The 25293-nt window shown below is 44.1% G+C and overlaps 1 protein-coding gene across 8 annotated transcripts in view; it reads left to right on the forward strand.

Annotated features, from left to right (window-relative positions):
• Ppp2r2b (protein phosphatase 2 regulatory subunit Bbeta) overlaps nt 1-25293 on the forward strand; it is a 400180-nt gene that overhangs the window by 330582 nt on the left and 44305 nt on the right. For all 8 annotated transcript variants that reach the window (XM_034518041.2, XM_034518043.2, XM_076912724.1 and 5 more), the window contains 2 exons: nt 6863-7040; nt 20970-21134. In XM_034518041.2, coding sequence (XP_034373932.1) covers nt 6863-7040; nt 20970-21134 — 343 coding nt within the window. The remainder of the gene's footprint in view (nt 1-6862; nt 7041-20969; nt 21135-25293) is intronic.

Raw genomic sequence — 25293 nt, forward strand, 5'->3', positions numbered from 1 at the left:
CTAAGTGTTAATTGGAATTCTCTTGCTCTGTAACATTTCAGGATGTTTCCTCCTTCATGTGAAATTACACAATGTGTAGCACTGAGGGAAATAACAGGGGAGGCAGTGATCAGGGAAGCACGCTTTGAAAGGCAGCAATGCTGGCAGGGAATGGAAATGTCTGGAGGAAAATAGCACAGAACTGGCAGTGACGAGGGCTTCTCCACGGAGTAGTAATTAAACGGCGAGTTTATCTTCTGCGGGAAAGGTGTTTGTTCTCTCCTCTCCGTACACAGGCTAGAAGTCAGACACTGAGAATGTGAAAATGTTATTCTGCCGTGAAAATCATCTGTGATACATTGAGCTTCATTCACATATATATATATTTTATACATTTATATATCAGGAAATCTTTAGGGAGGATGTGTGATCCACACTACTGCCAATAGGTGTTATATCTTTAAGAAATGAAGATAATAGATAAGATGGGTAGATAGATGATAGTAGATAAATGATAGACAGATGATAGATAGATAGATAGATAGATAGATAGATAGATAGATAGACAAATGGATAGGTAGATGATAGATGGATAGATATAGATAGACAGACAGATAGATATGGATGGATGATGAGTGATACATGTAGATATATAGATATGTATATATAAGTAAATATTAAGTATGTGTACAGCACATGTATGTATATGTATGGAAATTGAAGCCAGGGCTTTGCATATACAGAGCATGTGGACCCCCACTGATTTCTATCCCCAGCCCTGGGCTGAACCTTCTGCAGCCTGATGGAGGTGTTCCTCTGTCTACTCAACTTACACTCTATTTCAGAAGGGCTTCCTTAAAAACCCAGCTTCTCCATTTCAGTACCATTGACATTTGAGTCTGGATAATCCTTGTGACAGTCTCGTGCACTCTGCGCAGCATTTAGCAGCATCCCTGGCTTCTACTCACTAGTGCCAGGAGCATCCACTCGGCTCCTCTAAAGCCTGTCTCCAAACATCACCTAAAGGCAACGCCGTGCCCCACAAAGAGCAGCTGACCTAAGAACTGGGTTCTCTCTCTCTCTCTCTCTCTCTCTCTCTCTCTCTCTCTCTCTCTCTCTCTCTCAAAGTCAGTGTGGAGTGAGTGGCCATCTGTAACAGTACACTTGCCTGAAACATTATCTTTCTTTCCTTTGCACATTCAGTACCACAGTATAATCTGTTGTGTTCACACTGTGCACACATTGCCTGGTGCAATGATTGGCACTTAATAAGTATTTGTCAAATGAAAGAATGTAATTCTTTTATTTAATATCCTGAAGCACAAAGCCTGACTTGGTCCAAAGGGGTTTTGTTCTGGGGCTTATTTCAATCTCTATGACAAAGCCTGTAAAATAAGAAATTAGGGCCATATTGAGGCTGTTGAAGGGTGTGAGCGGGGAAATCTAAAAATTATATTATTTGGATAGGATTCCTTGGGGGTTCTGGCGGGATGCTGTTGATTGGCAGCTTCGTTCTGGAAACAACAGCTCTGATATGTCATCATAAGCTGAGCCAACCTGTCTCTCCTGCTTCTCCAACCCATCCACCACCAGTCCACAGAGGAAACAAGGTTTTTGACCAGAGCAAGGCTTGATGCTCCATCAGTTCTCTGAGAAGCAGGAGAGACATGCCACCCAAAACAAACCTCATGAGAGATAGCACACAAGGCCTTTCAATGCTCCTTTTCATGCTTAAAAAAATGGAATTAAGATGCATAATTTTTTAAATGAAAAATGACTGACTGGCATTCTTCCCACCAAAAATGGAGAGTAATCTAATTTGTTAGTGGCTTATTTTATTTGACAGTCTTTGTACATACTCGATTTGGTTTGTTACACTGAATTACCCCTTAATAGTGGGTACATCATGCCAGACTCTACCCCCCAGGTGGGTTTGATAATTGGCCGAGCGTCCATATTGTTCAAGGTTTTGTTACAGTGAGAACAGAGGCTCCTTGACAGTGTGAGTGGGCTGCTCCTCCCAACTTCCTGAGCATCCTCGTCCTGACCCTGGCATCTTCTCCAGCTCTCCTCTGCTCATTGGGTCCTCTCTAGTTTGACTGTTCTTCAATGCTCTGCACATGCTTCAGCCTGTATGCATTTGCATCTATAGAACTCCTGCCTCATGACCTTCTAGCATCTATTCACATGGTACCCTTCAGAGAAGCCTCCCTGGAGACACCATATCATATAGCATGTGAGAGGAGACAGAAAGAGAGAGAGAGAGAGAGAGAGAGGAGAGAGGAGAGAGAGAGAGAGAGAGAGAGAGAGAGAGAGAGACCACAGAAGTAAGGTTGACTGTGTATGTCCAGAGACATGACTGATACAGAGAAGGGATTTAATAGTTTGTTGACTGAATGACTAAGTAACTGGTCCAACTCTCAGGAGCATCACACTCCCCTATACCCCCACTTCTTCCAGTCCATCTTGCATCAGCATCCTCTCTTGAGTCTCCCTACGCCTCCCTAGGATATACAAGGTCCCTTGGGTGATACATCCCACTGAGTTCCAGTGCAGCTCACCCTTCCCCAAGTATCTATGCATCCTGGTACAGAACCAAGAGGATAAAGAGTCAAGCTGGCTCCTGAGCCAAGAAGTGCAGGTGTATTTGCTCTGCCTCAGGCTAGCTGTGTGACTTCAGATTAATTACTCAGCCATTCTGTACCTCTCCTTTCTTATCTGTCCCTTAGGAACCATAAAGATAAGATAACTCACTGATGACTGGCTTAAGTGTTTAAACCATTTCAGGCAGTGAATAACATGGGGTGTTCATGGAAGGTCTGTCTGAGAAGGTGCCAATGGAAATAGGAATTGAATAGAGTGACTTTCTGTAAGCCTATGGCAGGTCAGACTCAGGCTGCTCTTTTTCCCTGGAGAAATCAATCAGGGGATATAATAACAGGACACTAGGTGTCTGGGAAGAGTGGGATTGTGTTGACCCCTCCCAGTATCACATGCACATGTGTGAGAATACTCATATGTACAACTGACCTCAGGAGGAACACCGAACCTGAGCAGAGGAAAAAGAGGGATATGAGCTGCCCAAGCTGAGGTGCAGAGATGACACTGCTGCACCCCAGCTTGGGCCACTCGAGGTACAGAGCCTCAGCAGCTGCCAGTGAGGCTCAGATAACAGCTTCAGCTGAGTTAAGTGGTTTCGATCTGGCTGGGCATTTGTCCATGATTCTAGCATTCAGAGGCTAAGAAGGCAGGGGCAGTCACAGGTTCAAGGTAAGCCTGGGCTATACATATCAAGGTCTCATTTTCCCCAATGCTCTCTCTGTGACAGTGGGCTGCATCCTCCCCTATAGGGTGGCAAATGGAGCCCCTTCCAAGGCTGGCTCCAGGGAGACTGCATGAGATCATGGCTGGGATGGAACTGACACTTTGGGCTCTAAACACCATGGCTGGCTCATAGCACAGGAAAGCTGCCAGAACAATGTTCTCCAAAGAAAGCCCAGACATTGCCTGGTACTCTTGAAATCATGCCCTGTTCTTCTCCCTGCCATGGCCCCAGAAGGAACAATCAGACCATGTGGGAATCACAGTCCCAACATGGCTGTCTAATCCAGCCATCTGGTCCTTCCTGAACTTCAGGACAAGGCTTTACCTGAGCACAGGGATGATGCAGAGACTCCCTCCAAACACAGCCATGCATGCACACACAGATATACATGCACACATGCATACACCGATGTATGCACACACAAATACACCACACACAAACACACACACACACACACACACACACACCTTATCACTGCAAAGAATCGGAAGGCTCCATCCCCAGACACCTGCTCAGAGCCTTTCCCCATTATGCAGCCCATCATGGATCATGTCAGCCTGCGTTAGCAACCAGGCTCATCACATTAGGCAGCAGCCTTGGGCTGGCAGCGACCACTTTGAAATGCCTCTTTATCTCGTTGTCACGCTCCCTTCCGCATTGAACACAGCCACAGGAGCGATCTGAAGACCCAGTGTAGACATAAAGGACCAGGTTAGAGGTCAAGGATTGCAAGGAAACCTGATGTATCCCACTGCTCTGCGCCCTGGGTGCCTGCGTGGAACTCAGGCATCTCTGGGGAGCAGAGGAAGTAACACTGAAAGGCTCCAAGTGTGAGCACCTTTATAAGCAACTGTAAAAAGTGTGGCATGTGTTTCTGAAAACATACAATGTAGATGCCCTATCCACCTACTGTCAAAATATGTGATGCCTGTGGAGGCTTCAGACCAACAGCATGATGTGACATCAGTAATGTCCCACCCCCACCCCCCGCTGTTTATCCATGTCACTCATAAGCCGCTGATCAGTTTCACCCTGCCATGTTCCTACCTGGTGTAGATGAGGAAAGAGAGCTTGCTTTGAAGTCAGGTGGGTCCTGAGATCGAATCCCACTTGTGCCTTCTCATCTCTGTACCATCCTAGGACTGTAACTTGGCCTCTCTTGTTGAAAGAATTATCTGGGATCCTATGGCACTTGCCTGGCCAGACACTGTGGTTTCAGTAACTGTTTCAGGGCCAGGTTCATGGAGGAATCTTAGCTTCACCAGTGTAAAGCCTCAACTCACACAAGCCCTTGGTGGGTGTTCACTCATGCACACCTAAATCTTGGACCTCAGCCCCAAAAAGGTCTGATAAAAACTTGACTGTAATCATGTCCAGGTCATCCCAAACCCATTCTCCCTACCTTTTTTATGTAGTCAGAGCCCCTTCTTGTGGCTCACCCCCAATCTACTCTGTCGTCTTCACTCTCAAAATAGACTTTATGACCTCCTCCACTTCAGCACCCTTTCTCTGGCTAGAACCTGCTTTCTGGTGGCCTGGTGACTTATTCCTCATCTTTCATGTCTCCACACACTCACCCATCCTCAGGAAGCCCATCATGACCTCCTATGCTCTATGCCTCCTCTCTGGAGCACTCATTGCATTGTTGTGTGAGATTTTGCAGCCCTACCCCCACCACCACTAACTAGAACAGGGGTGATGGTGAGGCAGGTGTCCTGTGCTCACCAGGTAAGCCCTTGGGACTTTGTACAATGCTCCGTTGGTGTTGCTGAAAGAGTGGGTGGGATGGATGGTGATTGCTTCAGTAAATCCCCACGACTATCTTCAATAATATGGGGACAGAGTAGGTCCAGCCAATGACCAGAACATGGGGCACATCCCAGCCCTTCATTTGATTGGTACTTGTGTTCAGAGCACAAGCCTCCTACTTCCACACATGTGCTGCAAAACCATTCATTTTCCATGCCTGGCATATGGGACCCAAGAGATCAACCCCTTCCTCCATCCTGGCACACAGAAGACCCCACCACTGGCTTCCTGGACACCAAGTATCTCATCTGTCTAGGCTTTCCTTCATGTTTTCTCAGGACCATGCATGTGCATGCACATGTGTGAGCTGATGAACAACTCCATGGTTGGGCTGGGAGAATTCTGCCTTCTGGAAGGTGCTGCCAGGTGACTGCCCTTCAGGAAGCCAACCTGCTTTGGGCCACCTCTTCTTGCCACCTGTAGTGATGTTGGTTCAGAAGCTAAAGTCTTAATCTGCCACCTGCTGCACGTTACACAGGCTCAGTGCAAGATTCTGATTCTTTGGAAAGGATATTTTGGATTCTTTGGAAAGAAGGTGGAAAGGACCCTTGTGGCTATTTATCACCTTGTTTCCACTAAAAAGCTGTACTCATGCTGTGTAGTTTCGCTTGTTTGGGCTTTGAGCAGAAGAGTAGGTGTCTTTGCTCACATTTCCCAGAGAGAACTCTCTCTCAGCAGCCTAACTCCCCCCAGCCCACCATGAAGAAAAGACTTACTAGAATATTCTCTACTCAGTCATTCAATAAACACTTACTGGACACCTTCTATATTTCTATATTTAGAAGAGTGACTATATAATTTACTGTCCAAACGGTGGCCATCTGGAATGTGACACTACCTAGTTGGTACTCAGGGACAATAGGTGTAAGCAAAGATATTCCCAGGTCAACCAGAATGCAACAAGTACTGATATACTAGTGGCTCATCTTGGGTCACTAGAGTCTTGAGTATTGGAACACTTTCCTAAAAGCGCCCTTAAATGCTAAGAGTAAAATTTGGAAGAAACCCTCTAGGTCATGATGCAAGAACACAAGAAAGATAAATTGAGGTTGAAACTAAATGACATGTTCTGAAGCTTGTCTCATAATTTTCTTCCTAGAATAGATTTCCTATTTAAGGAAGGGAGAAAGGAAGGCAGGGAAAGAGGGAAGGAGGAAGAGAGGGAGGGAGGGAAGGAGGGAGGAAGGAAGGAAGGAAGGAAGGAAGGAAGGAAGGAAGGAAGGAAGGAAAGTGAGAGTACACATGAACAACACTAAACAGACTCAGTGGGTTGCATTGTATAAATATGTGCATATATACGTACACCTATTTGTGTGTTTGTAGCAATAATAAAGAAGAGGTCATGAATTTGAGGGCGAGTGGAGAGAGGTGAAGGGGCAGAAATGATATAAACACAGGACTCATGTATAAAATTGTCAAAAATTTAAAAAAATAATTAAATATAAAAAACTGTGAAACAGACTGGGAGCAAGAGCTTTGAAGACTTTGTCCCCACAGTGAGATCCAAGTCCTCTCAAGGGGATTAGAAAAAAATGTTTCAAATTTTTAAAGATTGAATGTTGTCCTGGTACCAGGTGTCAATTGTTGAAAGGCCCAGAATGTAGTAAGAATGGCAGCTGGTTTCTGTAACTCTTGGTTTCAGGGTCGTGATTTACTGTGTGGCAGTAAGGACACAGCAGAAACCCATTTTCTACAAGGAAAAAAAAAAGCCACCTTCCATTCTGAACACTGTGTGTTTCTCATATCCAGGTGCCTGTCCTGAGACCCATGGACCTGATGGTGGAGGCCACCCCACGGAGAGTGTTTGCCAACGCACACACGTACCACATCAACTCCATATCTGTCAACAGTGACTATGAGACCTACATGTCTGCTGATGACCTAAGGATTAACCTGTGGAACTTTGAGATAACCAATCAGAGTTTTAGTATCCTTTCCTTGCAAACCAATAACCCATTGGTCCAACTCATGGTTATCCAGGTAGGAGTGGGCTGGGGAGAAAGAAACAGAAGAGAAGACCGTCAAAATGAAAATGCCGGGCATCTATGAAAGAAAATCTTAAATTATAGGTAGGGCAGCTCTGAAAATCATTTTATTCATGCTGTGACTTTTATGTGTCATGAATTAAAATTAGAGCTGGGCTGGCACATATCACATCTTGGTTGGTAGAGCACTCATGCAATTATACACAAGGCCCTGAGTTCAGTACTCAGCATCACATACAAATGTGCTAGGGCACACTATGATCCTGTCTCAAAAAAAGAAAAAAAAGAAAAGAAAAGAAAAGAAAAAAGAATTAGCTTTACCAATAATGAAGATCTGTTTTTTTTTTTTCAGAGTTGCTTCCTTCAGAGGTTCAAAATTAGTCTGTGTAGAGCACATGTGCCAGGGATATGAAGACAGCTTTTTTAGTGTCATAGTAGTGACAGTGATGGTTGCTGCTACTTACTGAAACCCAAACCCATGTGAACTTGCAGTATCTGAATTTCATTTCTCTATGGACACGTAATACGTAGGCTCCTGAAATTACACAGCTTGGTTTTCAGGATGGGCACACCCCATTCTACATAGAGACTGTAGCAGCAGCAGCAGCAGCAGCCTGTTATCCCTCCCCACATCACCTTGCCACGGGCCCCTCAAGGCTGATCTTGGCATAATGATCCTAATGGGGCTGAGGATAGAGGTACTTGTCTACAAGAAACCAGGTTCAATCTCCAGCATCTCAAAACAAAACAAACACTGTAAGCATTATTATCTTCCACTTGACTAATACTGGAGAAAGCAAAGAAGGTTCCTGCGTGTCTAAGTAAGGCCACTTCTCTGACCTCATTATATTGACCTTGCATTTAACAATAAAAACTGGATGTCTAGAGCAGCTGTTCACAATCTGTGGGTCACAACCCCCAAAAAGACCATTGTAAAACATTGATATTTACACTGCATAATGGTAACAAAATTACAGTTATAAAGTAGCAATGAGAACAATTCTATGGTTGGGGGTCAACACAACATGAGGAACTGTATTAAAGGGTTGCAGCATTAGGAAGGGTGACCACTGCTCTAGCATCTGCCTGCCAACTCTATAATAACTCCTCACTCTTAGCTCCAATTTCCAATTCAGTTCATAGTCTCAGCCCTCAGGCAGTTGAGGACTGGTACTGGCTCCAATTGAACTTTGATTCTGCCCTTAAGTTGCCAACTTCTATCCTCCTGGCCCCACACATCCATGAACCATGCCTCCACTTCCTGTAAAATGAAGCTCAGACAGCTAAGATGCCTCCGTCCCCATTTTTGCCAATACTCACTAACAAGGACTACCATGTGGCACCCTCCCCTATGGCTGCCTGATTCCTCTTCTTCATCACTCATGCCCTGCCTATCTGTTACCTTGTCACCTACTGGACATTCTGGCTGTGCACAGAAGACTCCAATAACCTTCTAAGGCACTGAAAAGTCTACATTGTTTCCCAGAATCTATTTGATCTCATACCTTCTGGGCCCTGACTCCTCTGACACCTGTCATGTTGCTCCTGCCTCATTCACTCTGCTTCAGCCAGCAAACTATGTTTCTATTCCCAGCTAAGCCTGTTCTTCCTCTCTTTGCACCTGCAATACCCTCTGTCTGAAAATGTGTCCCTAGAGTTCTTGATCCCAGACTCAGTCAAATCTACTGTCTCTATAGAGACTCCCACTAGCTTGCAGGTGGCTGCCAGCAGCTATATTCTTGCTGTCTTCATCACGCTCACTGGGATGTGAAATGGTTTTGGAGGTGCATTTTTAGTTTGCCCCTATGAGAATGTAAACTGTATGAGGGCAGGAGTCCTAAATGACTCATTGCTGTATTCCAATGAATTCAGCATTCTGTACATGAAAGCTGTTGCACACAGCAAGTATGACATCATCGTCACTGGTTAGAGAAGAGCTACTGAACACTCTTTGAAACTGAACTTGGATAGTTAACTTGAAAAGTGGTAAAGACAAGCTGGGGAGAGGGGTTAGTCGGTAAAGTTTTTGCTCGATAATCATGAGGACCTGAGTTTGATCCCCAGAATCCAGGAAAAAAATAATCTAGGTATGATGCACACTCTTGTAATCCTAGCAGGCTCATTCTCCAGCCCTCCTAGCCTGTTGGTAAGTTACTGGCTAGTGAGAGATCCTGCCTTTATGAGGGGTGGATGATTTGAAGAGCAACCGCTGAGATTGTCCTGTGGCTTACACATGCACATGCACACACACAGGCATGCAATTCACACATATACACAGAAAGAGTGTTTAAGCACTGAATACAGAGCTACTTGATCCCTACCACAGAGAAATCCTATAATCCCTGAAGTCTCAGGGAAGGTATCTTTAGCCAGGTTCTGGCTCTGAGATACATTTGTAGACACTGAGAACTGGCCTTTGAGTCTGTGACTGGATATGACACACTGTGTGGGCCTGGGAATGGGAGCCTCTGACTGCAGGTCCCCCACACCCACCCCCAGCAAAGCAGCCGCCGATAGAACGAATATAGATGGCAGTCCCCTTTCCCTCCTCACAGCTATTCCAAGAGCCAGGGATTTGCCTGAGCTCAGCCAGCTGTCACTCTGAGCTTATGCTTCCCCAGCCTAGGTGGCATGTTTTCTGAATTTCGCCTCTAGGCTTTCAAGAGGGAAAGGAACTTTCTCAGGCATTTGGGGAGACAGATGCCTTGGGGAGAATGCAAAAGGGACATATTAATAGTGCCGTTTAGGTTATCTTCTGCAGATGTGTGACAGTCTGCCAGATGCTGGCATACAAATGAGACCATAGCGCTCACCCTTAAAGCTGCCATATGTAAAATAATCACTGTCATCATGTGGGTGACAATAACTGATATCTATATAATGCCTTTCAGCCAGACTGCCCCGGGCATGAAGGCTATGCAAACTAGGGCCCTTTTGCCTCTAAGTACTGAAATGTAGCCACCTCTGGAGAAGGTAGCAGCCCTTTTCCACAACAGCCTCAAATATGTATCAAAAACAACCCTTTTCTTAAGTGCCTCCTATTTGGTACATTCTTCTGTTAAGTGTTTTATCTACCAAAGAGACTGGAGCATGACTTGGGACACCTGCAAAGCATGCTATAAGAACCACTGAAGTAGCAGGCAAGATGCTTCAAAAAAAATGCCTGGGCTGTTTTCATAATTGTTTGTTAATTATACCAAGTGGTAGAAAACACAAACCCAAGTGAGTTCACTGACACTAAAATTTCCAACTTAAATTACAAAGCATATATTGAGAATTAACTCAGTAGGACAAGCAGAAAGGATGTCTGGTTGGGCAAAAGCAAGCACAATACTGACATAGAAGACAGCTTGGAATTTGGAGTTTAACAAGAATAGAATTTGCACCCAGGTCCATGACTTTCTCACTGTGATCATTCTCACAATATGCTTTTTATCCACCCAGACCCTCACTCCATTCTCTACCTTATCCTTTATCCTTCGTAAGAGAGAACCCTACCAAAGGCTTGTGAGACATTCTCTCTCTCTCTCTCTCTCTCTCTCTCTCTCTCTCTCTCTCTCTCTCTCTCTCTGTGTGTGTGTGTGTGTGTGTATGTGTCTGTCTGTCTGTCTGTCTCTCTCACACACACACATACACAAATACAGAGAGAGAGAGAGAGAGAGAGAGAGAGAGAGAGAGAGAGAGAGAGAGACACAAAGAGAGCTTAGAGAAATATCTTACTAAGTAAATGATAAATGATCAGTATAACAAGGGCTGATAAAATCATGCTTCTTGTCAAAAAGATAAAAAACTGGAAAGTTGATCAGGGGTTTCTGCTCTATCAAATTCATTGCCTGGATCACACTCTCAATTCTAGACTCTTCCTTTGTCTCTAGAGTCAGATGGTATTGTAAAATGTTGCTTAGTATATTCTAATCAGCATATATATACAAAAGTCTCTGAGGCTCGAGGTCTCACATTTAACACCAGGTAACAGCGTACTAATCCTCAACCTTTGGGTACCTGACCATAACCCTGTCCTCCATCGAAAGCCAGACAGATCATCCTGTATAACAGGTCCTATCTTAAAGTGAACAAAACTATCTTAATGCATCAGGACCATAATAGCACATTTCTAGGTTAATAATTTTCATATAAAAGTGCAGACGCTGCAGCCAAGTCTTGTGCCAGGTACTGCATTAAGCCTGATGATGATAGATAAGAAAAAAAGAAACAAAATTGCATTTTCAGATTGCCGTGCTACAAATAATAACCCCAGTGAATGTTTCACTGTGAACTGAGACAAGCTCTTTAAAGAAAAAAAAAAAAAACATTTAGTTCTTCAAATGTATTTTTAAAGATGTGTTTTGGACCAGGGAATAAAGGAATTTTTTCTGAGGAACTGATTATTGAATTGAGATATTCAGAGGAAGACTAACTTTTTGCTAAATTTGGCAGAGGTGTGGAGAGATAGTTGCCTAGTGCACACAAAGGTGCCTGCAGCAGAAGGGATTCTAAGCAGGCTACCATCCCTGGAGCAAGGCTGGAAAGCTTAGATGAGGCTACTCCCTGTATAAGATCAGTCTCTGGGTGCCTCTAAAAGAAACAAAAACCTGGACATTTTTACCTTGCTCCTAGCATCCTTGTAAGGTGGGTTTGTCACTTTGCCCCATCCAGGATGTACAGAGCCTCAAATCTTTGATTTCTAGTTTCTAGTACAACACTTGGTAGCACCGTGGACTCGCTGCTTACCTTTACACTCATGGGTCAGAGTCAGACAAGCCTGAGGGGGAAGACATGGATGCCGGACACATACTTCTCCTTGCTTCTTAAGATTTCTTTCATCCCACCATGGGGGCAGAGGCACAGATTGATTTTAGGCTGGCATTTCATATAAAATAATATCACATCTTTTCTTTTTTCTGGTGCTGGGATCAAGCTTCATGCATGCTAGGTAAATACTTTATCATTTATCATTGAACTATATCCCTGACCCTGAAGAGCATCCCTCTGATGACAAGCCCAGCACATAGCCTACATGTGCTGAGACATCACCCTGAACACTATTGAAAGCAGCCCTGAAAGGTTTTCCTTGCATGGGTTTTCTGCTCTTGAAAATGAAATGAAGCTTAGACTAGTCCTAAGAATGAGTCAAGCAAAAGCCATAAGCATTCCTGAGCACTTGCTATGTAAACTGAGATGACATCAGGAGCACAGCTCCATCCCTTTGTCACGGCCCTGTAATCTGGGGAGATGAGTGGGATAGTCAGGGTTCACTTGGAGAAGTAGAACTGGGGCAATTGCAGAAAAAAAGATTTGAGCTGGGAAGGAGACATTAGCACCCTAATGATGGACCCATGTCAGTGAGTTGGCCTTGTAGGTGTATGGCTGGCCAGGCAAGTGCAATATTCAAGACATGGAGTCTGGGGTGGAAAATGGCAAGCAGATAGAAGCCCACAGACATGAGTAAAAGGTTGTCACAGGCAAAGATCAGGAGGGAAGGCTGAGGAACAATCAACATAAATTACTGATCCACCAGCTCTCACGGAATGTCTGGGCTTTCTCTTAACAGGTCTCTTATAACTCAGGCTGGCCTCAGATATGCTCTATAGCCAAGAATGGTCTTGAGCTCCTGATCCTCCTACCTTTACCTCCCTATGCCACCACTCCTAGATCATGCAGGGGTAGGTCCTTGTGTGCATTGGGCACTCTACCAAATGAGCCCTGTCCCCAGATGAGGCCTGGAGTCTCTAGTAAGTGTCCTTCAGCTAGGCCATTCATGGTGGTGCACACCTTCAATCCCAGCATCTGGGAAGCAGAGGCAAGAGAATGTCTGAGTTTGTCTACAAAGCGAGTTACAAGATAGCCAGGACTGCATAGAAAAACCCGGTCTCAAGAATAAATAAATAAATATAAAGAAATAAATAGATGCTCTCCAGACAGACCCACTCTAAATGTGCTCCTTTTTTTATTAACGTAGATTTAGCTAATTATGGACTCGTTAATTTTACCTGTAAAATCCCTCCATGGCTACACCGAGGTGAGCAACTGGGTCTGTATGTGCTACTTTATTCCCTTTTTGTCTCCGCAACTTTCTGAAGAGAATATTTCTTATAGCTGGGCCTAATCTGAAACTGGAAAAAGGGAATCCCAAGGCCAGCTTAACAAATCTAGCATAGCAGAAAGTCATCAGAGCAAATGTATGACAGAAAGAGACAAACATAACCTTTGGTGAAAGACAAATGGAATGATTTGGGAGCCTGAATTAAGCACCAAATATGTTACAGCTGTATAATATCTCTTGGAGTTTCTTCATCTTTTCTTTCTATTCTATTCTATTCTATTCTATTCTATTCTATTCTATTCTATTCTATTCTATTCTATTCTGTTCTATTGAGACAAGTTCTCACTATATAGCCTAGGCTGGCTCAGAGCTCAGCATCTAAGTGCCTTGGCCTCCTGAAAGCCATGATTACTGGTATATATGCGTACCCAGAAACTCTTCCTTTCTTTATACATGAGCTTCTATATTTAAGATCATTTGCGATTTTATAACTGATTGTATTGGAGGATTAAAATTTAACAGCCTCTCTCCAAATTATAGTAAATCTATATTCAACCATGCCAACACAATCAAACACGTAATAACGTGTCCTCCAGGATGCGCAGACAGTAAGGGTTAGTACCTGAATGGACTCTTGGATTAGAAATGTTCTATAACACAATTTGGGGCCTTCTGACTTGTGTACAGGAAGAATCTGCGGTTGTGGGCCTCTCAAGAGCTCCCTAGTCATAAAGAGAGTTGCAGCCAATCTTGCGAAGCACCTTGTAGATTTAATATGGCATCATGCATCTCTGTCAGCCCCTCAGCCTGAGCCTAGCACTTGGCAAATAGTCCGTGGATATTTGCACATTGGCTTTTTAAAGCTTCTAAAACATGAATATTCCCTGAAGTGTGCTTCAGAAACCATCTATGTTTTATCAATGTCCTTTTTAGGCTGATAAAATTGAGTACTTTGTGATCACTGCTTAATATCGAAAGATCCAGTTTGAACCGTAAGAAAATAAAGATCTCATGGCAATGTGTGTCCCTGAAAGAGAATCCAACTGTAATATGTTAGAGTCCGAGACCAACATGCAACTATTTCTCCACTTCATAATTGGCAGACTTTATATAGCAGCAGTTCTCAGCCTGTGGGTCACAACCCCCTCAGTGGCCATACATCAGATATTAACATTATGATTCACAGTAATAACAAAACTACAGCTATGAAGCAGCAGAGAAATAATTTTATGGTTAGGGATTACCACAACATGAGGAACTGTATTAAAGGGTCTCAGCACTAGGACAACCTCTGCTTTAGAATCTATAGCATGTAAATAACTTCTGCTGCTTTTGAAATCAGGTAACCTCACCCAGTAAAGGTAGCATGGCCTGTGTCTGTAACGACCCTTCAAGGATCCTCCTCAACTCTCTTGTCCCCACCTGGCTTAGCTAGGACTTGGGGAAAATATCTGTCAGTATCAGAAGTGTCAGCACAATGGATCAGAGGCTCGCGTGGACAGCCACTTTGACCCCAAGACACTGCGTGGAAATGGTTTCCTTGGATACATGTACTTGCTCCAGAAGATAGGATTTTGTCTAATATGAAAATGACTTAAATAATTTTTCTCCATTACCTCTTCTGATAATTAAAATCCTTAGAGGGTGTTAATAGGATTCTATTCATTTAAAGGCAAATACATTGAACCCTGGAGAGATAAACTGACTTTCTCAAGTTCTCTGGCCTACATAGGAATGGGACAAAAACCAAACCCTATTCTCACAGCCACGTTTGCTACAATTACAATGTCTCTCTCAGTGTTGTCTTGAACTCTCCCCACTGAGCTGAGAAGCCTGTCTCTGCTCTCCGGGATGACTATAAACAAAGACGCTCCTGTTGTTTACATGCTGGCTGTTTTCCTGGAAGAACATATTCACTATAGAGATCTTGGACAATGAAACTAAACAACCAATCACTTCATGCCGCCCGAGTCTGCCCCTTTGTTGTGAGGTTGGGGGAAAAAAAAAAGTAGAGAGCAGGGGTTGGTAAGTAAGAAATTCAAACTCTTAATTTGTAAGGGGCTTTTCTTCTATTTAGTCTGGGTACTCTACCCTCACAGCCCCCCCCACACACACCTACACACACATACACACACACACACACATACACACACACACACACATACACACACACACACACATACACACACATACACATATATACACACACATACACACACACATATACACACATACACACACATATACATACACACACACATATATATTCACACACATACACACATACAAGTGACATGCACTCTGCCTCTGTTCTCTCTGCAAGGTGTGACTGTGTTTCCTGTCTGTTTCCCTTGCTCTTGTTCATCATTTTTCTTGGCTCACCAGACTGTAGTATCTATTTTGTGCCTAATTTTTCTCATCTGAAATAATATATGATAAACATAAACTCTGTCTTAAATATCATTATACTGTAAAATACCTCATCCAATGAAGATGTGGGAATGGCATGATAGCTCAAAGAAAAACCACTCACAGATGCACCCTCATGGAACCATCTCATGCAGCTCCATGGCCCACCTGCCTTTAAGCTCATAGCTTTCAGGTGTAGGCTTAAACTGCACTATGTTCCCAGAATTAGAATTTTGCATACAGTGGATATTCTTTTCCGTACTCTGACATTTCATTGCAAAAATAATTTAATGACATAGTTTTGTTGAAAGTTCACTTTAACATGTGTTTCTGTATATTTATTTCAGTGGCTGTCAATCTTTCATAATCTTGCCACTGGCTGGAAGCAGGGATATGATAGTCCTAGAAAGCTTGTGTCTTCCAAACTTGGATGGTGTAAATGACTTTGAAAGGCCTCCCATTCCCTCTGCCATCCGTCCTGATCCTCTCCACCCCTCATCCTTCTGCTGATGTCATTTATGGTCTGGGCTGCTTATTTGTTTGAAGCAAATCCCTAAAGGGGTGACCTCCCAGTGTCTTCAATTATTACTTTCAAGGATGCCTTAGGCAACTGCCTGGCACAGTGGTGCCCTCACCTTCGTGCCTTCTGCCTTGCAAGGATGAAGCACAGCTGCTGGGCTGGCTGTGCCCCTGCTCATCCTCAGAGCTGTCTCCAGAGTCCCCCTGGAGAGCCAGATTAACCCCTTTTGTTAGCAGAGGTAATTTGCCTGGGTTTAGCATTAATAAGGAATGCTCTAAGCAGTTGGGGTCAAAAAGAACAGATCCATCAGGCCCCAGGGTTAATTTAATGGCAATCTGTTGGCTGTCTGGGTTGTATATTAGTCACGAGCCCAGTGATATCTTTTGCTGTTTAGTTCTTTGGAACAACAGGGAAATAATTTAGATAGAGTACTCAGAAGGATCACATGGAGAAATTGACTGTCAAAGACATCACTCAGTTTCCCAGTAACACAGGGCACCTTGTGTTGCTTAGTGCCTTTCCACCTCCATCCCAATACACAGGGAGAAATGTGGGATGAAGTCGCACATCTCCCTTTGGAACTTGAGAGAATAATGTCCTGGGTTTCTGGGCATTATTGTGCTTTCCTTCCTGTCTTCCTCAGAAGACATCAAATTTTGGGCAACTAGACTCTCTCACACGTGTTTCTAGAATTCAGTAAAGTCTTCCTTTAGGAAATAGGACAAGAAAGCCTTTGTCAGGTTTTTGTCCCAACTTTTGTTCAAGAAAATTATATCATAGGACATAAAAATTCTGATTCTAGAAAATACCATCACTGTCTTTCAGTTGGCAAGTTTTCAGGGGCATGGTGGGAAGGAGATAGCGCCCTCTCTGGTAATCGAGTCTTCATTCCCTAGTGACAGGCAAAACCACTCAGGGAACCTGGCCCAGTGAGGCCACTCCTTGTATAATACAGTGTGGCTGCATGTAAGGAATCCTTGCACACACTTGAGTGCAAATCCCAGCTTTGCCCTATGTAGCCATATGACCGTAAGAAATTTATCTCGGAGGTCAGCGAGATGTCTCAGCAAGTAAAATCTCTTGCCACCAAGACTGACAACCTGTGTTCAATCCCCAGGACTCACACAGTGGGAGAAGAAAATCAACTCCACCAACATGTCCTTTGTGTACTTTGACAGATTTAAAATAAATAAATGATGTACAGCCACAGTCACACCGATGCTCCTGCTTAAGTTCCTTGGGTCTGAAAAACAAACAAACAAACAAAAAAAGCATATGAATATAGAAAAGGAACTTATAGAATAAATGAGGGGTTGACCCGAGAAGAAGGGGGACAAGGGAAGGTGAAGTCAAGAATAATCAGGATGAATACATGGATGAAAACAGCAAAGAACAAATTTAAGACACAGAAGTTTTTCCTGATTAGAAAGGAAAAAAAAAAAAAAAAAAAAAAGCCACCTCATTTCAATCTATTTCCCCAGCTGTAAATTAGGGCTATTAATGGCCCCACCTCCATCTGTCTGAAATGAAGGACAGATGGGACTGTAAGACATGGCATCCAGGAAGGCTCAACACTTGGTAGACACCAACTATTTGTGGTCATGCTAAAATGAGAGAGAATCATGGTGTCTTCCCTTGGCAGATCCTGAGTCAAACCCAAGCTCTGTGATCAGGAGGGAGACTCAGACCTTGGAGAAGAATCAAGTGGCTTCAGATGAAAGTGGGTGGGAGGCAGGATGGATCTAGAAACACTAGACAGGGGGCAGATCCACTGGGCGCTGCTCCAGGAAGATATCTTTGGTGGTGGGAGGATACTCCTGGAGGCAGATACGCTTAGGCTCTTTGTTTTCACATCTTCTGACTTGGGGACTTTATTTTTAGGTAGAAAAAAAAAAAATAACTGTGTCTATATCACCTCACTCTCCCACACAGCGAAGACCTCTTCCAGTTCTGCTTGTTTGCTGAGCTATACTGGTAGAAGCAGAGAAAGCTGACACCAGATTTTTCTCTCCTTACTTTGAGAAAAGAAAAACATGCTTGCCAGCACTGTAGCGTATGCAGGGACTTTCTGATGGAATCTGACAGCAGCCCATAGGAACTTCTGCTTGCCCTACCCAATGCCATAACCACCAAGCCTTAGGCACAGGTCAGCCACCAGAAAGCACATTAGAGCTGCATGCAGCCTACAGCCCCATCCCAGGCTGTTTCTGTTTGTGCTCCAGGTGTATACCCCAAATGCAGAAGCCGAATTGAGAGGTAGTGTTGCATGAACCCAGGAACGCATGTGCCCCATGCAACCAAGTCATCTTTGCATCTGGTTTTCGTAGATGAAAGTGTGCCAACAGACAATGTTAGCACAGGCTAATTTTAGAAAGAACACAATGGGGTGCCTAAGACATAACCAAATAGGAAGCGCCACAGCCTGGTGCAAAGTCATTGTAGCAAATCGTATGTGCCAACAGATGTAGCAGGATCCTAGGTGGTACTTGCTAGAATGTGTCCACATTTGTTACTGTGTGGCTACCTGATTGGTGCTACTTGAGCTCAACGCATAAGCATGTCGCCTCCATCTATATAATTCCTGGACCGTACATCTCATTTTACTCACTATGTGTTTGTGTTCATGAAAGCAATTAAACCCGTAATTTGGGGAATGTTGCCTTAATGCTTAGGTGAGATGAAAAAGCCATGCAATTTAAAGATGGGCTAACAAGGAAAAAGCCAGGTTCAGAACTAAGTGTTTTAGTTAGGAGAGATGACAGAGGTTCTGGTTAGTCAACAAAATGATGGACTGGGTATTAGGACTATCTTGTACCTCACTGATACAAATTGGCATAATTATTCTCTAATTGTATTTTGAGAGAAAAGTTTTATTTTAACAGGAAGGGTGGTATGTAGGGGGAGCTAAGGTGGGAGGAAGAGAATGAGTAAGGAGAGGAGGAGAAGAAGGAGAGGAGAAGCTGGGTGATGAGAGAGAGAAAGGGGGGGGGGACAGGGAGGCAGATGTTCGTGTGTCTCTACCAGTCAAGGATGGTTGATATATCTAGGTTGGGTATTGGGTTACACCTCTGATTGAGCATTACCAAATTTATAAAGCCTTTGATTAACATTTTTAAAAAGTGTAGAAATGCAAAAGGGAAAAGGGGGCATGGGATAGAAGTTTTCTAAGGGGGGAGGATAATGGGGAAAGGGGATGGCATCTGAGGTGTAAATAAAATATCCAATAAAAAAAGACAAGAAAAAAAAACAAATCATATTTTACATAAAAAATAAAGATGGGCTAAAGAACAATATGGTAAGCTAAAAAAACAAAAACCCTGGTGATGCACAAAGGTAGCAAACATCCCAAGGGTGGCGTATGAGTATTGGAGTCAGGGGAATACAAGCCTCCTCGTTCAGCTTTGCCGTGCCCATCATCCACATGACAAAGTGCAGCTGGTCCCCAGACTGAACCTCAGCTCCAGGATGGAGCCTCTCAAACTTTTGGTACATCAGGGCATATACAAGCCAGTTCCTTCACTTCTGATGAATAGCCTTTGGAAAGATTTTGTTTTTATTTCCACTGAATTGATTTTATAAACAAAAGTCTAAATCTTTCATCCTGATATACAAGAAAGTATATATGTACATATGAACATATGTACATATGTGTATATATGATATGAATATTATATACACACACAATTTTTTATGGCAAAGGAAAATGCTGAGAAGGTAGGAACCCGGAAGCTAAAACTGAGTATATTCTACATAATCTCCAACTCCTCATGGCATGTAGATGATTTTTTTCTAATACTTAAGCTCCTACGCAAACCCTCAGCCTTAGCAAATCACAGCTTATGGGGACCAGACAGCCTGAATATCTTAAAGGAGGGAAACTGGACTTTGTGAAACCTCCTGGGCTTTGCACCTAGAGTGAAGACCCGGTATTGTCATTGTCAACCACTAGCTGTGGTTGATGGTGTGTGTGTGTGTGTGTGTGTGTGTGTGTGTGTGTGTGTATGTAAGTAGGTGAAATGTGTTCCTTAGCCCATATGTGGAAGTCAGAAGACAGCTTGTGGAAGTTGGTTGTCTCCTTCTAGCATGTGGGTCCCAACGATCAAACTAAGGTCATCAGGCATGGCAACAAGCACCTTCACCTGCTGAGAATCTCCCCAGCCTATTAGCCATGTCACTTAGAAAATGTCTCGATTGTTCTCAGAGCTTCCACCCCTGAAAATGGGTGTAAAGGGTGTTATTCAGTGTTAGTGTTAATGATCAAATGAGAAAAGTTCAGGATATGCGCACTGAGAGGCCTTTAATAAACCCTCATCAATCAGCTGCTGCTGTTATACAGACAGTTCACGGGGAAAGATTTGAAGCCTGCTCCAGGTGAAATTTATCAGCCCAGGAATCCCAGTAAGAATTCAAATTGAATAGTCTGGCTAAAGTGGGCCTAGCTGGCTCCTTAGCTGTCACTATAGAGTGGCAAACACTCTTGAGTGATCCCATGGGCAAGACTCAGTTTGTCTTCTACATGCCACAGAAGATGAAACTGAGAGGAGGAACCAGGAAATGAAAGTTCCTTGAGACAGGGTTTCACAGCATGGCCCAGGCTGAACTTGAACTTGCAGCAGTCCTCCTGCCTCAGCTTCCTGTGTTTCCTAATAAGAGTCATGAACCACCACACCCAACTCAAACCTAAATTCTAATTCTACCTCTGACTACCAAACAATCCCTTTTCTTAAATCCTCTGATCCCCAGCTGACAGCAATCACTGCTGCCTGCTCTTCTGCCAGCAGCCTGCCAATGAGATCCCCCTGTGTGTAGTAAAGGCTTGCATAGCATTCGTAGCAAAAGCTGCTAATGCCCCAAGTTCTGCCCCCATCTCCTCGTCCTTCCTTGACTCGTCTGTGCCAGATATCGTGGACATCAAGCCAGCCAACATGGAGGAGCTCACAGAGGTGATCACAGCAGCCGAGTTCCACCCCCACCACTGCAACACCTTTGTATACAGCAGCAGCAAGGGGACAATCCGGCTGTGTGACATGCGTGCATCCGCGCTGTGTGACAGGCACACCAAGTGTGAGTATCAGCACAAGGGCCATGGGGGGTGAGGTGTCCTGGCCTCTGACATTTTTTTGGAGGGGGGGGTTCTAGAAGGGTTCTGCCTCACTTAACACTGGGATTGAAGAAATCACAAGTGTTAAGCTAATTTGGGAGTCTGCCCCACATTTAATGTTCTGAGAAGGGGAAGCCCGGTGTTCGAGTGTAAAGCATGCAGGTGCGGAGGAATCCTTGCCAGCAGTGGCTGACTGAATACGGTGAGCTGGTCTGAATTATAAGAGTAATGAAGACACTAAGGAGGTGAAGAAGGGATTGGACAATGGTTCCCAGCCTTCCTGTCCTTTAACACTGCAGTCCTTCAATACGGTTCTTCATGCTGTGCTGAGCCCCGACTGTAAAATTATCTCTGATGCTACTTCACAACTAAGTTTGCTACTGTTATGAATAGTAATGTAAATATCTGATATGTGATCCTGAAAGTGGTTATGACCCACAGGTTGAGAACCACTGGGATGGGCTAAGGAGAGTGGGAGGAAGTAGTAGATCCAGGGTTAGGGAAAGGGAGAGGGAAAGGGAGACACGGCCAGTGATCGACATGAATGGCTTGTGGAATGGGGGCTACTGGAAGTCATACTGGGCATGAAGCACTTGTGTTCAGTTTGGGACCTGCCTAGTGTAACATGAACTGCCTCGAAGGACAGGTTCTCTCTGGTAAGTGAATATGGAACAAGGTGGAAGTACCACTGACCTAGAGATATCCCAAAGAGAGTACTACTCACTTAGAGATATCCCTGAGAGAGTACCACTCACCTAGAGATATCCCAGAGAGAGTACCACTCACCTAGAGATATCTCAGAGAGAGTACCACTCACCTAGAGATATCTCAGAGAGAGTACCAGTCACCTAGAAATATCTCAGAGAGAGTACCAGTCATCTAGAAATATCTCAGAGAGAGTACCACTCACCTAGAGACATCCCAGGGAGAGTACCACTCACCTAGAGATATCCCAGAGAGAGCACCACTCACCTAGAGATATCCCAGAGGGGCCCCAAGAAGCCCTAATGTTCTCACACGGTGCGTTAACTTTAGCCTGGGCTTTTAGTTAACTAAAAGTTAACTTTTAGCCTGTGTCTTAGAGCTAACTGTATTAGTCAGGGTCCTGCAGAGGATGAGAAAGGATGGGTGGTGTGCATACAGAGATTTATTATAAGGAACTGACCCACGTGTGAAGATTGAATGATTGAATCCTGAGATCTGAAGTCAGCAAGCTAAAGTTCTTGGAGAGGGGATGCTCTTCCATGCCACAGGCCACCAGGCTGAAGATCCAAGCATCTCAATCCAACTACAAAGGTGTAAAAATCATCCTAACCCCAAAGCAGTCAGGTGATAAAAGGCTCTGTCACTCACAAGAGAACCAGCTTTCTTCCAATCAAGCCTTCGCCTGATTGGCTGAGTCTCATCACCCATTAAGAGGTCAATATTTATTCAGTCTATTAATTTAAATGTTAAACGTATCCCAAAACACCCTTGCAGAAACACCAAATGTCAGACCAAGTATGTGAGCACCGGTGACCAGTCAAGTTGACAGAGAAAATTAAGCATGCTGAAGAGTAAAGACACCTGCCTCCATTAGAGAATCACAAACAAACAGAGCATTGCCGGTGGGCTGAGGGGCATGAAACAGCAGCGTGTTGTGCTGTGTGTTTTCATCATGGAGATCTTACAAAGCAATGGCTCCTCATCTGCAATGTAAAGGCCAAGGAGAGAGGAGTATAGGGAAGTGTCTTCTATGCACACAGAGGCAGAAAGTCTGTAAGGACACACACCCAGGAGCCCCCAGGGTCTGCTCCTCCCTCCAGCACTGATGCCATACACCCCAAGATCAAAGTCCAGAGGACAGTCCCTAGAGAGACCCTGGAGCTAGTGAGTGGTCTGAAAGTGAGCCTTCATCATCAAGCCTGCCCACTACGTACCCCAGACCAGACCAGCTATGCATTGCAAGGCACCAGTCTCTTAACCTAATTAAAAAGAAATAGATTCCTTTTCCTGACTGGGCCAAAAGATGGACCTTCTTCAGGGCACACCTCCCTTTGTTCCAAAGCCACCCAGCCCCAGCTCCTGCCAGGATTTTCTCCATCCTCCTCCAATGCCAGCCTGCAGTTGGCTGAGGTGTGTGCACGGCACGGCAGTTCATCGGAGTTCAAAATGAAAAGCAACATCGGCTTTCGGGGAAGCACACGGAGAAAGAGGGTATTTAATAACCGTCAGCATTTAATCAAAACACCGAGGAAAACCGTGTTATCAGAGCCGAATATATTAATTTCCATATGTCCCTCACTCTGCATGCTCAGCAGGGGTTGGAAGGGATGATTTGTCCTCTCCCTTTCTATTTTCTGATTTATTTTTCCTATCCCTTCTGGCGGTGGTGAAGTGTTTGCATTTGTAGTCTGAGGTGCCTGAAACAAAGGATGCTGAAGGCAGCAACACTCTGCTGGGCTGGATCCTGCCTTCTCTATTTCCACACTCATGTGTTGGGGAGTATGTAAAGAAACTGGGCAGGTGATTCAAACACCAGCCTAAAACAAAAAGAGTTAAAGTCTGAACTCTTTTCCAGCATCTGCAGGGGTCACCTCTTGTCCCCATCTCCACCCTGTAAGCTCCAGGAATCCTGACCACCCTAACCTGCTTCCAGGACTTCCAACATCTTTAGCCTCTTCCTGCCTCAGGGTTTTTACATAAGTTCTTCCTCCACCTGAAACACTATTCCACTGTGATCCTCAATTGCCATATGCCAGGTGTGAGACTGAGCACTTGTGGGAAAGAGATGGGTGGATGGTCCAAAGACTGTGAGAGGAAGTGTATTCACTTATTGAGGCTGTTTTTAACAAAGTACCTTAACTGAGTGACTTAGCAAAATGTTACTGTCTCTCAATTCTGTTTTCAGTTTTAAAATTCTATTTAATATGGGTCATGTGCGTGAATGTGAACATACATCGCCACATCTTTATGCATCCTGTTAATTTAAACGTTAAGCTTGTGTGAAGGACAAGTTTCAGAAGACCATTTTCTCCTTCTTTCTCCTTTTGTGACAGGGCCTCTCCTGTTGCTTCTGCCACACTGTATACTCCAGTCTAGCTGTCCTGCAAACTCCTGGCCAATTCCTCCCATCTTGGCCTCACATTTTCCCATAGAAATTCTGGGATTACAGATGTGTGCTTCTGTGTCCAGTGTCTTTATGTGGACTCTGGGATCAAGTGCAAGTTTTCAGGCCTGTGCAGCATCATTCTTTCCAGCTGAGCCATCTCACGGACTCCTGTCTCATAATTCTCAGAAAGGTAGCAGCTGGCAGGGTTGGCTGGACTGGGCACATGCTTCTCTCCTTCACTTGAAGAAACCCGTCTTTCTCTCTATGTGTTCACATCCTCTTTCCTGTGTGCATCTGTGTGTAAAACACCCCTTCTTTATAAGAGTTGTCTTGGATTAGTGTTCACCTAGTGATGTCATGTACATGTGATCACATTTTTTAAGCCCCAATCTCCCAAAACAGTCACATTCTGAGGCTTGGGAACAAGATAGGACCTCTGCATGTTAGTTGAGGTGGCAAAATTCAGCCCTTACAGGAAGAGAGATGAGGAATTCTGCAAGTGTGCAGGCCAGGAGCCATCTGTCCTGGTCTTGTTCCTTCCTGCAAGCCATTACTTTCCCTCCAGGCAGTAAGGACAGAAAAAGGTGACAAACACGAGGCCCACACAGTCTTCATACAGAGTGAGCACAGTAAGTGAGGCTCTTTGTAAGGGCTGTGTGGTGACAGAACCAACCAAGCAGGTCTACTGTACACTGAAACACTGCCGTTGCCTGGGCACCTGGGAACTTTCCATGGTGCTGAAGCCGTTTTTCTCTAAAGAGGATTTTGACTTCTTTCAGAGGTTCTAAGCTAAGAAGTCTACTGCCTACTCAAAAGTCGCCCTTCAGTGCTAATAAGTAGAGTTTGAGTTTAGTCCTTAATAAGTCAAATCATGCTAGCAGCATAGATATTTTTAAAAGCAGAAACGTTGATAGTAAATTATAAAGCATTTTTGTTTCAAAATGTCTTTAATATATTTATTTAAAAGTGAAAGTTAAATTTGCAAATTAAAAAAGGAAAGAAGCGAAGAAATCCAAAAGCAGGAATGAGGT

This window comes from Arvicanthis niloticus, chromosome 14 (assembly GCF_011762505.2).
Source record: "Arvicanthis niloticus isolate mArvNil1 chromosome 14, mArvNil1.pat.X, whole genome shotgun sequence".
Lineage (NCBI taxonomy): Eukaryota > Metazoa > Chordata > Mammalia > Rodentia > Muridae > Arvicanthis > Arvicanthis niloticus.